At 39.8% G+C, this 17899-nt stretch overlaps 1 protein-coding gene and 1 long non-coding RNA gene across 2 annotated transcripts in view; both read left to right on the forward strand.

The window, feature by feature from the left end:
- The window catches only part of LOC139223545 (aryl hydrocarbon receptor-like), a 59862-nt gene extending 49028 nt beyond the window's left edge, over positions 1-10834 (forward strand). The window contains exons 3-11 of the mRNA XM_070855481.1: positions 1476-1702; positions 1782-1871; positions 4697-4823; positions 5078-5220; positions 5986-6188; positions 6309-6418; positions 7180-7321; positions 8158-9882; positions 10707-10834. Of these exons, the coding sequence (XP_070711582.1) occupies positions 1476-1702; positions 1782-1871; positions 4697-4823; positions 5078-5220; positions 5986-6188; positions 6309-6418; positions 7180-7321; positions 8158-9868 (2753 nt within the window). The 3' untranslated portion in view covers positions 9869-9882; positions 10707-10834. The remainder of the gene's footprint in view (positions 1-1475; positions 1703-1781; positions 1872-4696; positions 4824-5077; positions 5221-5985; positions 6189-6308; positions 6419-7179; positions 7322-8157; positions 9883-10706) is intronic.
- A 1080-nt stretch (positions 10835-11914) lies between these two features.
- On the forward strand, positions 11915-15503 carry LOC139223660 (uncharacterized). Its single transcript, XR_011586019.1, has 2 exons — positions 11915-14530; positions 14610-15503. It is a non-coding gene; the product is annotated as an uncharacterized lncRNA (long non-coding RNA).
- Positions 15504-17899: the final 2396 nt, after the last annotated feature.

A 17899-nucleotide genomic window follows, 5' to 3' on the forward strand; every position in this document is an offset into this window, starting at 1 on the left:
CCTCGTCAGATGTCTCTGTTTGTCCAATAAATCAACCAAAACCCCAAACTATTACATTTATTATTAAGAAAATCAAGAAAAAGCACATTTGAGAAGCTTGAAACATCAAAAGTTTGTAATTTTTGCTGGAAAAATCGACTAAAAAAGTGCAAACAACTACTACTCGATGTCAGTTCTAATCACCTGAGTTTATTTATTGACTAAATTTATAGAATACAACATATGAGGCTTTGAAAAGGATCTAAGATACGTCTTAATTTACCAAAAAGTAGAATCAAGCATAGTTCAGGTATGTAAAAGACTGGAAATGATAAAAATAAAGATAATTTAGCTCCGTGAATCAGACTGAATCATCATTTTCTAAACCGGTTTCCTCCCAGAATGCACCTGCTTCCTCTCCGAGGGGATATTTTAAGGTTGTTTTTCTCTCTTTGATGAGAGCTGGCTGATGGAGGAAGAGTTGAGTGGAGGTGTTGTAAGACGACAGGAAACATCAGGCAGCTCCGCCCCGGTAGTCTGAGATGTTCCTCTTTTCCCGCCTCCCTGTTTTCTGAGAACACGATCAGCTGTTGGGAGGGTCGTGACCTTCACCCAGATGATGACAACTTTGTTCTCTGGGTGGAGAAAAGTAAAAGTCACTTCACAGATGAGTTTCAGTTCTTGTCCTGTGGTTTCTTCTTCTTCTTCTTCTTCTTTTTGGTCCGAGCTGCTTGTTTTTCATTTTAAAGACAAGAAGAAAAAACTCTTTATTTCCTTTACTTTGACTGACTTTAACTGATTTATCAGCTCAGTGAACATTTTCCTGATGAGTTTCTGCTCTCAGGCTCTAGTTTACAGTCTTCTTCAGCACAGCAGGACGTTCATTTAGTCAATTATGGTCCATTTAGAGGAAATAGACCAGGAAGCCACAAAACCAAGATGGCGACGCCCGTAAAGCCAAACTTGAGGCTTCAAAACAACGTCATTAAGCTACGTCCACTTGTTATGTCATTTTTTAAATGTAAATCTGCTGTTAGAAACATCTGATGAAGCTCATTTGTTGCCATTAAATAAAACTTTATTCTTGTATAATCGAAACACATTGATTTATGGACATTTCTTCAATCAGTAAAGTGTCTGAACCAGCGGTTTCTGGTGAGATGTTGGAAATATTTTAATTTTTAGGAGAAAAATGTGGAACAAAACCGCAAAATGTGATATTTTTAGAGCAGAGGACCATTTTGATGTTTGTGGGTCCACTTTTAGTGGAGAAAAAGAATAATAATAAGAAGAATGAGAACATAAACAGTTGTTAAAAATATCAATTTGTGCAAAAATCTTCTTAAATTTTTCATCTATTTCCAGGAAGTTTTACCTCTTGGCTCTGATTTGTTTCCTCAAAGCGTCTTCGTTAACCTGTCAGATGTCTGTGGACGTTTGATTTCTTCTTCTGTGCGTTACAAAACTGACCGGACGTCTGTCTTCTTCTCCTCCAGCCACCATGAAGAAAGGCCAGAACGGCTCCAGCTGGACCAGCGAGCGGAGCCTCATGTTCGGGGGAAACGTCCCGAGCGCCGCCGCAACCTCCACCCCCCCCTCCTCCTCCTCCTCCTCCTCCTCGTCCTCCTCCTCTGCCACCGCCACCTCCTCCTCCTCCTCCTCATCGATGCAGATGACCTCCATCGACGGAGTCAGCTTCTCCGAGGGAGACCTACTGCTTCAGGTAGCGCCTTCAAAAACCAGCGTGGATTAAAAAAAGCAGCACAGATCTCAGAGTTAAAGTTTTGTTCTTTGGTCTTCAGGCGCTGAACGGCTTCGTGTTGGTGGTGACGGCCGAAGGCTACGTCTTCTTCGCGTCCCCCACCATCCAGGACTTCCTCGGCTTCCACCAGGTAAATAAACTGTCACTTCACGCCAAAAACATCATGAAAGAATAAAACAAATACAGAAAATGTCAGTGTCAGCTAGTAATACCTGTAACATGAAGAGCTGAGACTTTTAAAGCAAATAAATGATGATAAGAAAATCATCTATTTCTGCACACAAGCAGACGTCTCAATAAAACCTGTGAAAGAAACGAGAATAAACCAACAAAAACCAACATTAAAAGCAATAAAATTGTGTGTAAATTACTTGAAAATATCAAGAAAAGTCGTCCCAGCCTGTGAAAAACTAGATTAAAACCTTGAGTTTGCATTATTTTGTGTGGATGTGTGACAATAACTCACTTTTTTCAGTAAATGATTCATTTTTTAAGCTGCAGCTTTGTGCTAAACTAATATAAAGAGTCTGATAGAATTAGAATATATTGAAATATATCTATATATCTACATTTCAAAGTGCTTTACACGACACACAATTAATACAAGTAGGTAAAACAAGACAAAATAACTACTAGTCCACTTTTAAGAGGAAGTTTTCCTGCCTGACTGAAAGCAGTACAACTACTACTAACTGCTCTAAGTACTACTAACTACTCTAAATACTACTAACTGCTCTAAATACTACTAACTACTCTAAATACTACTAACTACTCTAAATACTACTATAACTATACTTTTATCTAGTAACTCATGATTTTACACGTCTCAGAGTAATTCAGCTGGACGACGTGCTAAAAATGATGGACACACAAGTCGGAGGGTGAGACACATGTGTGTGTGTGTGTGTGTGTGTGTGTGTGTGTGAGAGAACTGAACTGCTTTGTTGGCTGTGAACTCTTGACTTGTAAACACATCCGTTTGAACTGAGGTTAAAGATGTCTGCAGTCAGGAGGGGGAGGAAAAATTTAAAAAAAATAAAAATAAATGAGGAAAAAAAACGTTGCCTGGGGAGAGCGCTCACACACACACACACACACACACACACACACACACACACACACACACTTAGTTATATACACAGAACAGCTTTTCCATGACAGTCTGAAGTCAGGATGCTAATCAGGGCAGGAAACCTGTTGTTTTGGTGGCTACAGTGGCTCCTAAAGGCCAAAATTCACCAGCTGCTTTGACTATTTGTTTACATTACAAACTGTATTTATAGATCAGCTCTAAATAAGAGCGTAGAAGAAGAAACAAACTTCCCACGACGCACTCAGGACAAGTTCACAGTAGCCTGCAGTATGACACGGATTTACTTTGCAGTGTTTTCATTCAGGTGTTATTATCGCCCCCCGCTGGTCGGAGTATATACTGTATACTAGTACATTCATGACTACTGTATAATACTGCAGTATATACTGTATACTAGTACAATCATGACTACTGTATAATACTGCAGTATATACTGTATACTAGTACAATCATGACTACTGTATAATACTGCAGTATATACTGTATACTAGTACAATCGTGACTACTGTATAATACTGCAGTATATACTGTATACTAGTACAATCATGACTACTGTATAATACTGCAGTATATACTGTATACTAGTACAATCGTGACTACTGTATAATACTGCAGTATATACTGTATACTAGTACAATCATGACTACATATATACTGTAATACTGTATATGTGTATTATTAATGTAATTTTAATGTAATATTAATGTATGGAACTATTGCATAACAATAATTTTAGTTATTAAAATAATACTACTACTGCTACAACTCTAATTACAATCATGATTACTAGTACTACTACTACTACTACTTTTACTACTACTATAACTACTACTACTACTATGACTACTACTTTTACTACTACTTTTACTACTGCTACAACTACTACTACTACTATGACTACTACTTTTACTACTACTTTTACTACTACTATAACTACTACTACTACTATGACTACTACTTTTACTACTACTTTTACTACTGCTACCACCCTTGTTACTACTACTACTTCTTACTATTACAGTGGTAGGTGCTTTGCATTGTGGGATATGTAGGCAGACTGCTCCGATCTTTTTCGTTCTCAGTTCAGCAGCGTGGCGTCTTCAGCAGACTTTTCTTTTGTTTCACTACACGTGCGTGTTTCTTGTTGTCAGAGAGAATTGTTTGGCTGTAAGGAGCTGAATGTGAAGAGCGAACTCTCCAACCGGCCTCTCGTGCCCCTAAATCCTGACTCCAGGGTTACTCTGAGCCCGACAAAGCCCGGTGAGCAGCCTGAATCCATTTTTCAGCGCCGCTGACAAAGGAGGGTTTTGTGTCGGGTTTGTTTGTCGACGGTTGAGTAAGAGAAAGAAGCCTGAGAGGCGTGGCTCACTCAGCACCTCGGCCCTGTAGCACAACGCCACCTCTGTGTTTTCCAGCCTGGAGTCACCGCCGCTCATCCACAGCACGACCTGTCGGGGCCCAGAGCGTGTGTGTGTGTGTGTGTGTGTTTACGCTTGCATCATCGGTGTTGAACGCAGCTCGGCAACAAAAAAGCGCTCAAACGACGGCTGAGCCCACACACAAAGCAAAGCTGTGGACTGGTTGTTTATTTATAACACACAACACAACCAAACCTCTGCTCTGAGAGTTTTAACACTGTCACTACTTTACTCCAGACTCCAGGGTTCTATTATTTTTTATAGATTTATTGTCAAACACCAATAAAATAAAGACAAAACACTAATTATGATGATTTAACCCTGAAATAATCTGTTAACTTTGCATCAAAAGCCTGGAAAATGAGCCGAGATGGATAATTTCTGTTGTTTGCAGTAGGTTTCACTCGCTCAGCTCAGAGAAGTGATGATTTTGTCTGTTTTCAGTCGGACGTCGTCCATCAGAGCGTGTTTGAGTTGATCCACACGGACGACCGGGCGCTGTTCAGGCGGCAGCTTCACTTCGCTCTCAACCCGAATCACGGCCAGCAGGATGGCGGCGTAGAGAGTCCCAGTAAGTAATATACATATATATGTGTGTGTTTTACACCTGAGCAGTACAGGTACACCTGCAGACAAAAACTCAAATGGAAAACATGAAGTAGCAAGAAAAACTGTCCAAATAAACTGTAAATAAGTCACATGTGGGTCAGTTTTACTTTATGTGTGGCCATATTTGATATTTCAAAATAAAAGCCTTTTTAGGACCGCATTTTGTCATCTGAAACGCTACAGGGCTTTTAATTTGAAACTATTTTGTCTTTACAGTGGAGGACCAGAGCTCTGCCGAGATCAGCGGCAACGTGTTGATCTACGACCCGCACGCCATCCCTCCAGAAAACTCGTCCTTCCTGGAGAGAAACTTCTGCTGTCGTTTCCGCTGCCTGCTCGACAACTCGTCCGGCTTCCTGGTAATAAAAAAAAAACACACCAGACACGTAAAGGTTGTCTGCGTTTGAAGGGATGAAGTACTGATTCGTTATTCGGGATGTGTTCAGAAATGCAAAAATAAAAAAAAGTCAATCTCTATCTATTAGAGCATGGAGACTGTTCAAAGCCATTTAGTACCAATTTTATATCAATATGACAAAATTAACAAAATTTTTAGCATCGTTTTGGTTTGTTACAAGAAATATTTGTGTGACAGCATCATGGAAAGGATCCCTACAGAGAGAGACCTGGAAGATCCTTTTGGTTTAACCACAAACAGCACACACACCAGACTACATTCACTAAAACAGGGGTTTTAGAGAACAGGACACAGGAGCTGCTGGTCTGCTGCTGATTTGATCGGTTAGTTTGTTTGTGTTATTGTGTGACTTTGGTGTTTTAAAGAGTTAGTTTTGACCCAAAATAACATGTTAAAACAACAAAGTCTCAGTAACTAGACCTGCAACTCTTATGCTTTGCAAGGTTAGATTAGTGTTTTAGTGAATGTAGTCTGGTGTGTGTGCAGAGAGCGATATAACGGCTGTTTGTGGTTAAACCAGAAGGATCTTCCAGGTCTCTCTCTGTAGGGATCCTTTCCATGATGCTGTCACACACAAAGGTGATCTACTGGACCAATTCCAACACTTTTTGAGCCTGTCAATCATTTAGACACCAAAATATGAGCCTAAAAGTAAGACGTAGGTTTAAAGAAATACCATTGATGATAAAACTGCGTTCGTCTCCAGGCGCTGAACTTCCGCGGCCGCCTGAAGTTCATCCACGGTCAGAACCGGGTGTCCGAGGACGGGACGTTGGTTCCGCCTCAGCTCGCTCTGTTCTCCATCGCCACGCCGATGCAGCCGCCGTCCATCCTGGAGATTCGCACCAAGACGCTCATCTTCCAGTCCAAACACAAGCTGGACTTCACTCCCATGGGCATCGACACCAGGTAGACGTTTGTTTCCTCACCTTTTATATCGTCTTCTAATTAAAGAAGACATTTAATCTGCTTTTGTTTGAATGTAATTCAACGTTACATCTCCGTCTTGTTGTTTCTCCTCCTCCGCAGAGGGAAGGTGGTTCTGGGTTACAGCGAAGTGGAGCTCTGCATGAAGGGTTCAGGCTACCACTTCATCCACGCCGCGGACATGATGTACTGCGCCGACAACCACATCCGGAGTAAGTCACCAGTCCTGAATGACCACAAGTCACCACTTCTAATCGTCAAACGCAGCATGAGGGGCTAATATTCGGGGAAAAAGTGATAAAGTATTCTGTTATTCTCTGGGATTATAAAGTAACAAATATACAAGAAACAAACACAGAAATTATCTTAGATTAAAGACACAAAACTGCTTGGAAAAAACTAAATGAAGCTAATAATTATGATAAATTTGTGCTTTTTGCCAGTAATTTCGACTTTAATCTGAGCAAATCTACGTTTTTTTCTCCTAATTTTGGGACTTTAATCTCAGAGAATTTTCAGAGAACAAGATTTCTTTAATTTGTGAGGTTTTTTTTGTAAATTCATTTTGATTTTTTAGAATTTCAGATTTTTTTGTGGTAAATTTGTGATTTATAGATGTATGACTTTATAATCTCAGACAAAATCCAAGATTGTTTTCTCACAGATTTTTGAGTCTTTTCTCGTAAATTTATGACTTCAGTCTCGTAAATGTGCAGCTGTTTGATATGCCATCGCATGAAACTACAGATACATTTTCACATTAGTTTAATAATTCAAAGCACAAAATAGAATATGAATTAATGCACAGTTCCTTCCACGACTGTTTGCAGTTCGAGTTAACCCCAGTAGGTGGCGCTGATTTTCTATGTTGCACCAGTCAAACCGTGAAAAATGATTATTAATGTCTTAAAGTGACTTTGTTTGGTCAGAAATTGACACACTGATTAATTTGTCTCTTCTGTGTCGCATCCAGTGATGAAAACGGGCGAAAGCGGCTTCACCGTCTTCCGGCTGCTGGCCAAAACTGGGAACTGGGTTTGGGTCCAGGCCAACGCCAGGCTGGTGTTTAAAGGCGGGAAACCGGACTTCATCGTGGCGCGGCAGAGAGCTTTGACGTAAGTTAACAATCAATGAACTCAGAGGGTCGTTTTTACCCTTTGGCTTCGGTCATCTGATTCATTTACAATGAACTGTCAATTTATTTAAGAATATTACAGTAAAAGGTGTCTTAGTATCATATTTTATCAATATTTTATCTGATTTTACTACATTTTATCCTAAAAATCATGATTATTAGCTTTATTTCTCTTTTATGTAAAGCACCTTTTTGGCATCTATGAATAAATAAAAGGTCTGTTCATAAAAAAATAATAAATGTTGTGTGACAATCTATGATGTAGTTCTGTTAATTAATCATTTGTTAAGTTTGGTCCATAAATAAAATAGATAATAAGCCAAGATAGAATAGATGAAATCAGCAATTAGAGAAGCTGGAACTAGAGAATATTTTCCATAAAGACTTAAAAAGAAACAAGCTAACGGCTAACAGAATTAACAGCTAATGGAGTTAACAGCTATTGGAGCTAATAGTTAATGGAGCTAACAGTTAATGGAGCTAACGGTTAATGGAGCTAATAGTTAATGGAGCTAATAGCTAATGGAGCTAATAGTTAATGGAGCTAATAGCTAATGGAGCTAATAGTTAATGGAGCTAATAGCTAATGGAGCTAATAGTTAATGGAGCTAATAGTTAATGGAGCTAATAGTTAATGGAGCTAATAGCTAATGGAGCTAATAGTTAATGGAGCTAATAGCTAAAAGAGCTAATAGCTAATGGAGTTAACAGCTATTGGAGCTAATAGTTAATGGAGCTAAGAGGTAACGGGGCTAAATGATTAATAAAACAGTTGTTGATGATTCATTGATTAATTGGCTTGTTTTTTTCTCACAGTAATGAAGAAGGAGAGGAGCAGCTGCGTCTCCGGCGGCTACAGCTGCCGTTCAACTTTACCACCGGCGAGGCGGTGCTGTACGATGTTCTTCCGACCGTGGACGTCCCCGACCCGTGCTCCGCCCCGAAGCAGAGGAAGCTGGACACCTACTCCGTCAGCCCGAACTCCATGCTGGGCTGCATGCTGAGGCAGGACCAGTCTGTCTACTACTGTGAAGACAACAACGGCAACACGCTCAACTCCCTCAACGACGTCGCCTTCCAGGACACCCACGCCACCGTCAACGTCCCTGGAGATGTCTGGTTGGATTCTACGCCCAAACCTGTCGTAGTGAGCCTGGTGAAGTCCGAGGCCACGGTCCAGGACATGATGGACAGCCTGCAGCAGATCCTCGGGGACAACGACCTCACCGAGGTCCTGAACGTGGAGCCCGACGAGCTGAAGAGCTGGGAGAGCATGCTGCTGAAGATGAGCACCAGCAGCTGTGAGATGAGCGACGACCTGAACGACATTCTCAACAACGACATCCTGTCGTACGTGGAGGAGCAGCTCCAGAGGGAGGGCGGGTTCAAGCTGCCGGATCATCTGGATGACATACCATCCTGCCTCTCCACTTTGGACCCCCAGAACCAGGGTGTGGAGCAGAACTTCGGCTGGCCTTTGGAGCCCCAGAACCAGCCGATACCAAACGGAGGGCAAATGATTCCCGAACAACCGAATCCAGTCCTGGGGATGATGAAACTGACCCACATGGATCTTCCTCAGTTGGGCTCTTCCGGTTTAAACGGCCCAACCCTTCAGCAGATTGCCTCCCAGCAAACGCTCTCCACTGGTGCTCCGGATACCTTCAACCCGTCCTTGGCGGGCTCTTGCGCTCAAACACAGCGGACAACCTTACAAGTCAAGAACAACGACCTCGGAGCGTTCTCGCTCAGGCAACCCCCAACCAGTCAGATTAACTCCAGCCAAATGCCTCAACCAATGCTGAACCACCGCCAAATGAGGGCGCCCAACCTACCAATCGGCCTCCAGGACCAAAGCGCAGACAGACAGCTGAAACCTGTGTTCAACTTCCAGGAGAACCAGTGGGGCTCCTCTGTCCCCAGTAACAACTTTGTAGAAACATACGCCCAAAATATTTCAAACCAACCAGGTTTCACTGCGGATCCTCCCTCGTCGAGCTGCCTGCAGGGCCGCTTCGCCCTCCAGACACAAAACAGTGACATTCAGCAGCAGACGTGGCCGCTGGAGCGGCCGCTGATCTCAAGTGGACACCAACAAATGGGCGCCTGCCTCAACCAAATGTCAGGATTTCAGAGGAATCCTCTCCCCGGAGTCGTCGCGGGCCAGAACGCCGTTAACGGCAGGCCGATGTTCAGGACTCCAGAGACTTCACACGTGTCGTTTCCTGTCCAGGAGGACGTGGAGCTGCCGCCTCTGGCACCTTCCAGCAGCTGTATGTTTAGAAACGTGCCCCCCTCCCTGCCTGTAAATGGCGTCCACCTCAATCAGACGCCCTCCTGCCAGAGACTGAACCCCGTCGACAGCCAGATTCCCTCCAAACCCTCCTGTTTCTACCAGAGTCTACCGGTGGGCGGATCTGTGTCCGGGATGGCGGCCGCCATGAACCCTGAGGAGGCGGCGCTGTCCTGCCAAATGACGCTGGTCTCAAACCAGACGCCCCGCTGGTGCAACAACAGCAGCACCTAAACGTCAGCGAACAGGTAACAAAATAACAAGTTTGCCCTTTAGGTCTTTTACTTCTCAACACATCATCCATATTTTGAATGTTGTAGCACTTTCCCCATGATTCCTGTGAATATTTGCCAACTATCCGGCTTTGTTTTAGTATTTTGGATGTTTTCCAAGAGCTAACAGCTAATGAAGCTAAGAGCTAATAGAGTTATTAATGGAGCTAACAGCTAACAGGGTTAACAGTGGATGAAGCTAACAGCTAACAGGGTTAACAGTGGATGAAGCTAACAGCTAAGAAGTCTGATAGCTAGCAGCGCTAACAGATAACGAAGCTAAGAGCTCACAGCTAAAATTTAATGGAGACAACAGTTAACAGAAGTCACAGCTAATGGAGCTAACAGCTAAGAAGTCTGATAGCTAGCAGCGCTAACAGATAACGAAGCTAAGAGCTCACAGCTAATAGAGCTAAAATTTAATGGAGACAACAGTTAACAGAAGTCACAGCTAATGGAGCTAACAGCTAACAGGGTTGAATTATGGATCTAAGAGCTGAAAGAGCTAATTGCTTTTAGAGGTTATAGCTAATGGAGCTAACAGCTAACAGAGCTAACGGCTAACATCTGCATGAAAGTGAACTGAATTCACCAGCATGCAGGAGTTTCAAGCTGATAACCAGATACTCTTATTGGGGATCCACTCAAATGAACGTTATCTACTGACAGATAATTAATATAATAATTGATCCTTTTCGTACTTTTTGTATTAATATTCTGAATCTGAAACTAAAGCCATCAGATAAACTCCACAACAGTCCAGTCTGAGGTTAAACTTGTCGTCTGTCCTCGTTTCTCAGGTCAGCAGCCGTCCAGTCGGCGGGATCGGAGGTTTCCCCTTCTTCTCGCTGCCCAATGGGAACGCATACTACTCAGAGAACCAACAGGAATCAGCCGCTGAGACTTCTGGGACGGCAGAGGATCCAAACCGGGACTGAAACAACAGTTTAAAAGAAGCAAAAAAAAAAGACTTGTGTCTCTAAACGTGAGCGTGGAGTAAAGACTGAAGAACGGAAACGTGCCTGAGAAGAACGAGGAGACGAAGCAGGAAGCCTCTCCTTCTTCTTTCTTGTTTTTCTTTCCAGCGATGGGAGCTTTTAAGAGTTCAAGTCGAGGAAGAGGAGTTAGGGAAGCAAGCGAGGGGACTGACACAAGCAAGTCTGGATTTTTCATTACCGCCCGCCTGTTTCCCCTTTGCATCAGATAAGTATCCGCCTTTTTAAGCTCTCCAAATTAGTCGTCTTCTGGCGATAAAAGTGGGGATATTTAGACAAGTGGAAGCCACAAAGGATGTTTTTTAAATCTGATTTCATGAACTCCTCAGTCCTCATCCTGCAAGTCTTTTCTCTGAGCTCAACAAACTGTCATTATTACTTATTATTATGCTATTAATCATCGGAAAAGAAGAAAAACACATCCTTATAACATGTGTTTACAGCGTATAACTTGTGTTTTAATGGAGTTCAGGATCTCCTGGACTGATTTCTCCTCCGTAATCGCTTAAAAAAGTGAAAATTAGTTTTATCCCACAAGTCATGGAATTAATTAAGTCTATTCCAGGCAGGGAATTTAATTAAATTTTTAATTTTTAGTCGCAGGCGGTCGTACTATCACATTATTGGACCATATATTGTCCAAGAAGTAATTGCTTTAATGACATTGTTGTTATTTTAAGATCATTTTACACCGCTGATTTAGTTCTTTGCAAGCCAACACTTTCCAGTCAATCATGGAAAGTCATGGAGAAGTTAGAGTCTCCAGGAGAAAAGACTTCCAGGATGGGGATGTAACGGGTGGTTTGGTAAACGAGCTCCTGCTTCAGCTCCCACAGAGCGGACGGGACACTTTAACCTGATGGAAAGTAAAGAAAGTTCATCCTCTGCTGTCTCTGACGCACAAACACGCCACAAGCAGCTCCTTAAAAAATCTGTCGTCTGTTTTGAGCGCTCAGAAGGATAAAGTTACTTCGTCTTGTTTTTGTCCTCTAGAAAATGCGTCTTCATTTAAGTTCATTTCAACTCTTCACTGTCCCGCTGAGGGAGATTTGCTTTGCTGACAGGGTATGAAAATAAACGCACAACAACGTCACAGCATCATCCCACTAACAGGCGATTTCTACGGTTTAAACACGAGATGATTCAGTGAAAACAGCTGCTCGCAAGTGCCTCTTTTATATATTTTAAAGCTTTTGTCGTTGAGCCAGTTTTGTTTTTCTTTTCTGTGTTTTCCTGATAAATACAGACGGTGCCTTAAACTGACAGAGCTGTCTGAAGCTTTAAAGGGACAGTCTGTTGATGTTTTACACAGCAGGAATATTAGCGAAAAGGTGTCGTGGAAAATTAGATTTGATACACACACCGAAACCAAAGTTACCCTTTGCCTTAATGTTACCAAGCCAATTATTGAGATTTTTTTTTTTTTGCACTATTCCTTTAAAGTGTTTGCCAAAGCATAGTGAAGAGAAAATAATTCACACAAGTCTGACAGGACAATAACAGCTTCATTACAAAAAGGAGATTCCTTAAAGGAGAACGCCAGTATTTTTAAATCTGGGGCATGTTTTTACATATTTTATAGTCTAAATAACTGTTGGGTACAAAAAGTGTTGGAACTGGTCCACTAAAAGAGCTTGTTTGATCCACTGACAGGCTCAAAGTGTTATTCTAAGTGTGTGACAGCATCATGGAAAGGATCCCTACAGAGAGAGACCTGGAAGATCCTTTTGGTTTAACCACAAATGTCGCTCTCTGTAAACACACCAGACTCCATTCACAAAAACAGGGATTTTACTTCTCTGAATACAGGAGTTGCTGGTCTACTTGTTGTGACTTTAGTGTTTAAACACATCAGTTTGGATCCATTATAATGCTTTAAAACCCCAAAGGCACACAAGAACACAAACAAGCTAACCGATCAATGCAGCAGTGGACTAACAACTCCAGTATTCTGTGAGGTAAAATCACTGTTTTTGTGACTGGAGTCTGGTGTTTGTGAATAGAGCGACATCCGGATCCTTTCCATGATGCTGTCACACACTTAGAATAACAATCTGAGCCTGTCAGTGGATCAAACAAGCACTTTTATTGATCTACTGGACCAGTTCCAACACTTTTTTTTTATCTACCAGTCGTTTCAAATCCAAAATATGTAAAAAAACAAAAAAAAACAGGCCCCAAGTTTAGAAATACCAGATTTAATCATTCAAGCAGGTGTCTGATGACAAGATTTGCACAAATTAACCAACTGGATCCTCTAGATTTTATACATATTAGATCATAAACTCATTTTGTAGCTTATCTGAATAGAATTCAAGTTGAATTAATAATATTTTTCATTTGTAAAACAAGAACTTCTTTTAAAATGTACCCAGACTGAGAGTCTAAGGTGTTTCTCCAGGAACACCAGGATGTTAATCGGTCCCTCCTTGAGACCCTGATTGCCTTTATTCATATTTTCCACAACAAATTTCCGTCCTCTTCCTCTTTCCTGTTTCTGTCCTTGTGGTTAATTTATCGACGTTCGTTGCTCGGACAGGGAGGATCGGCGATCGTCCGGCAGCGAAACTCAGAAGTAAAACGGTTAAAGGCAGCTATTGTATATTTTAAATGAGGAAAATAAATGGAAAAAAAAAACACTTTGCAAGTGGAAACTTCTAGTGCCTTTTAATTGACCTCTTTGTGATCCTTTGTTGATCTTAAAAACATGATTCAGCACTTAGATTGAAAAGAAACGCCGCGAGAAACTGCAAGAAAAACGTGCGTCGCTTCATCAGTACTGAGCCATGAAGTCTGATTTTTGTCCAAGCAGGTTTACGTGTCACTACTTATCAGCACTTATGTACTTTTATTCTAATAAAATAGGTAGTTTTCAGCAGATTTTAGAAGCTGTGAAAGTCAAGAGCGGCGACAGCAAACTTGAATATTTGACCTAAATACCAAAAACCATGTCAGTGAAGTCGTCTGTGATGTTTTATGCTTGAGGATATCAAAGGGACACGACAACAAAACAGATCGGATGTTGGAAAATTCAACTTTTAATGGTTTCCCACCAGAAACGGAAACACAGAAAATTATTTTTTGCTCATAAAAACAGCAGGAAATAAAGCAGAATGATTGAAAATGTGAAAAAAAAAACACTTTGATGTTAAAAACTAGAATTCTGCTGCATTCATGTCACGTGGGAGTTTATTTTTTGAACAAACATGGACGTCTGAGTCATTTAAAACAATAAAATCTCCATTTTTATTAAGCAAAAACAGTCTAAGAGAGACAATCAGCAGCTATTTGAAGAATATTTTGTCATTTTTTAATAACAAATATTGAAAATGATTCCCTAGATGCTGCTTTTCTTTGTCTTCTAACTATAAACTGAATATATTTGAGTTTTTGGACTGAAGGTCAAACAAAACAAGAGGTTTTGAGACCAACGATTAATCAATACATTTGAAAAATAACCAGCACAATAATCAATAATGAGAGTAATCTTCTATACTTGTAAAAGTCATCAGTCAGCTTTGTGTCTGTGCGTTTTTAAGATAATCCAATTAGCTTTTTAATAGTTTATTCAAGCCCAGATATTAAAATATTTGTCTTAAACTCATAAAGGAACACTTTATAGCCCTTTAGTCTTACTGAAAAAATCACCTTAACTTGCTTTATATCTGTCAGAGCTGTCAGAAATATCTGAGTTTTCCGTCTTAATAGACGTAAAAAACATTTATCATATCAAGCGCCGTCCCCTTCTCTTAGAGCTGTTGAAAGGCATTCTGGGTAATGCAGTAAACCACTAACTGCAGTAGAAATAAAGGATTCAGGTTGAGTTACAGTGTTTTTTTTACAGCTGCTTTGGCTCAATTTTTACTTAAACTCTTGAATTTCAGGCTCAAAAAGTCAGCTTGAAATATTAAAAGAAAGAATTCCCTTTAAAGATTGTAGTTTATTTACCAAATGGACTTTATTACTAAATAAATATTAAACATTTGGGCAGTAAATACAAGTTTTGCAGTTGAGAATCTGTGAAATTTGAGCCAAAGCTGAAACTAATTATAATCAAATCACCCAAAAAAGAGTTTCACCAAAAATCAGATGGATCAGATCCGTTTTATAGACTCAGTACAAATGAAGCGCTTTCTTCTCTTTTCTGTGAAATCCGAAGTGCTTTCAAAGAAATTTAACATAGAAATTTAAATACGTCTTGTTGCTTGCTTCTAGATTTAAAAAAAAAAAAAAAAGCCTTTGTACTTTTATTTTTCAAACCCCAGGAAGCCATGGCTCCAAATCGCAGTATCTTTGTGTACCTGTATATAAATATATATATTTGTCTCTTTTTTTTTTCAAAACACGTATTGTCATATATTGTGTATTTTAACCTGATTCACACCTATCATTTTTTGTACATTTTCTGCACCGCATAAACACACATGTAACCTCTTGTTATGATGTTTTGTTTTGTAACTTTACAACTTATCATATCTTGTGGATTTGTCCCCAATATTTTTGCCTCCGTCAGTGTAAGCGTGTTTGAGTCGATCTTTTCATGCCGACCATATTAAAGGTGATCTGATCACATGGCGTCTGCTCCGTCCTCTGAGCTCCAAATTAATGTGTTTTATGTGTTTTAACTACAAAAATGGGTTTTTTTTTGTTCAATTTGAGTCAGAATTTTTTTTTAAAAATGGGGAAAATATGAGAAAAATAGTCACGAATATTAATTTTATAAACTGTATTTTAAATGCACATTTTAATCTTTTTATTGTAGTCTTTTCTCTTTGTAGTTTTTATTATTGTGATGGTCTCCAGCATCCACTAGATGACAGTGTAACTTTGTGTTAGTGAGCTTCAGGACTCAGGTGTGAGCAAACACACTCTTATATCGTCGTATAGCTGTTGTGACAGTGACGTGTCCTCATTAAGGCATAAAATTAACTGTGAAACTGCAGAATAATTAACCTGATTAGAAACAAAAACATGACTTCCAACTCATAGAAGAACAAAAATATATCCTCTGATGTGAAGTATTCACTTTTACTGAATTGGAAGTCAGTTTACTCACAAATAAGTAAAAAACTTTGCAAAATTTTTGTGTAAATATTATATTTTTGGATTATTATTATTGACACGTTAACATGCAAACCTAATCCTAATGTTTTAGCTGTTTTAACTACTTTATGTGCTATTGATTAATCTCATTTATAGAAGTTAAACATGCAGCATTTTTTAGCTAACAGTGTTTTGTGTCCACTTAAAAGGTACAATATTTGCATGTAATTTAGTTAATGCAGTGGTTTTGAGATAAAGCTTTTTAAATGTAGCTCAGGTTAAACATATTTTTAAAGTAAAGCTAGCTAACATTAGCTAAAATAAGCTACTGTCGTGCAGTGAAACCTTTGAATGTGTTGAGTTGAGAAATGGTCCGTTTTATTTCCTATGAATTCAACATTTTAAAGAAAATTTTGCTTTTTCTTCTTTAAAAATGACGTGGTGTGGCTTTAAATTCAAGTACAAAGAGGAAATATAGTTAGCTGCTCTGATCTACACTATAGATAAGGGACATTATCCCGCTTCATACTCAAGAAATCAACAGGTTGACACAAAAAACTGACTTAAAAACAAATTTTTTTGATTTGCTTAATAAAGCCAGCTAGCATTAGCCAAAATAAGCTAGTCCCCACATCAGACTGGGTGAAGTAGTGAAACTACAGTTTATTTAACAAATAAAACCAACTCTATATTAGCATTAAAACAGCACTTTTGGTGCATTGTAAGTCATTTTAAGTCGAGTTATATTAGTATTATAAAGCGGTTTCCATGGAGATTGGATTTAAAAATAAACCGACCGTTATTTTTATTAATTTTTTTCACCCTGACGTCACCTTTGACCCGCAGCGCGCTCCCGACGGCAAATCAGTGCCGTTGCCCGGGAAGCAGTGAAGCGTTTAAGTGTAAGAAATGTTGTGTTTTATTCATTATGAATCCAACTTCTCTTTTTAAAAAGGACAAGTAAGTTTTTTTCTACTTTAAAAATGACATGGTGTGGCTTTAAATTCGAGTAAAATGAGAAAGTATGTTGCTCTGAACTACTCTGTAAGTAAGAGACATCATCCCGCTTATTACACAACTTAGTACTACAGAAACCAGCACTAAATACTGACTTAAAAACAATTTAATTGATTAAAAAATGACTATTGCTTCTGCATTAAGTTGCTAACTAAAGCTAGCTAGCATTAGCCACAATAAGCTAGTGGTCACACCAGAGAGTGTTGGAGTGAAACTGATAGCTGAGAAATGTTGTGTTTTATTTATTATGAATTAAACTTTTAATTTTAAAGAAGATGAGAAGAGGATCGAGCTTTTTCTACTTGGAAAAATATACAGTGCAGTGGCTAAAGTTGCTAAAATAAAGCTAGCTAGCATTAGCCACAATAAGCTAGTGGTCACACCAGAGAGTAATGGAGTGAAGCATTTGAATGTACTGAGCTGAGAAATGTTATTATAAATTAAACTTTTAATTTTACTACTTAATTCTACTTTTTACTCTTCAAATTAAGGTAAAATGCGAAAATAGGCGAAACAGGATCTAAACTACAGTTTATTTAACAAATAAAACCAACTCTATATTAATATAAAGCATTAAAACAGCACTTTTGGTGCATTGTAAGTCATTTTAAGTGGAGTTATATTAGTATTATAAAACGGTTTCCATGGAGATTGGATTTAAAAATAAACCGACCGTTATTTTTATTTATTTTTTTCACCCCCTGACGTCACCTTTGACCCGCAGCGCGCTCCCGACGGCAAATCAGTGCCGTTGCCCGGGAAGCGCGCTCCCGCGGAGAAGAGGGAAGGAGAGGAGGAAGAGGAGAAGAGAAGAGAAGAGAAGAGGAGAGGACATTTAACTTTGGCAAACGGCTTCATTTCAACGCCTTTCTGTGGGAAGTTCGGTCCGCAGGATGTGAAGCTCAACCGGGGAGGTGTTTTTTGTCGTCGCCATGGGC

The sequence above is a fragment of the Pempheris klunzingeri genome, chromosome 24 (assembly GCF_042242105.1).
Source record: "Pempheris klunzingeri isolate RE-2024b chromosome 24, fPemKlu1.hap1, whole genome shotgun sequence".
Lineage (NCBI taxonomy): Eukaryota > Metazoa > Chordata > Actinopteri > Acropomatiformes > Pempheridae > Pempheris > Pempheris klunzingeri.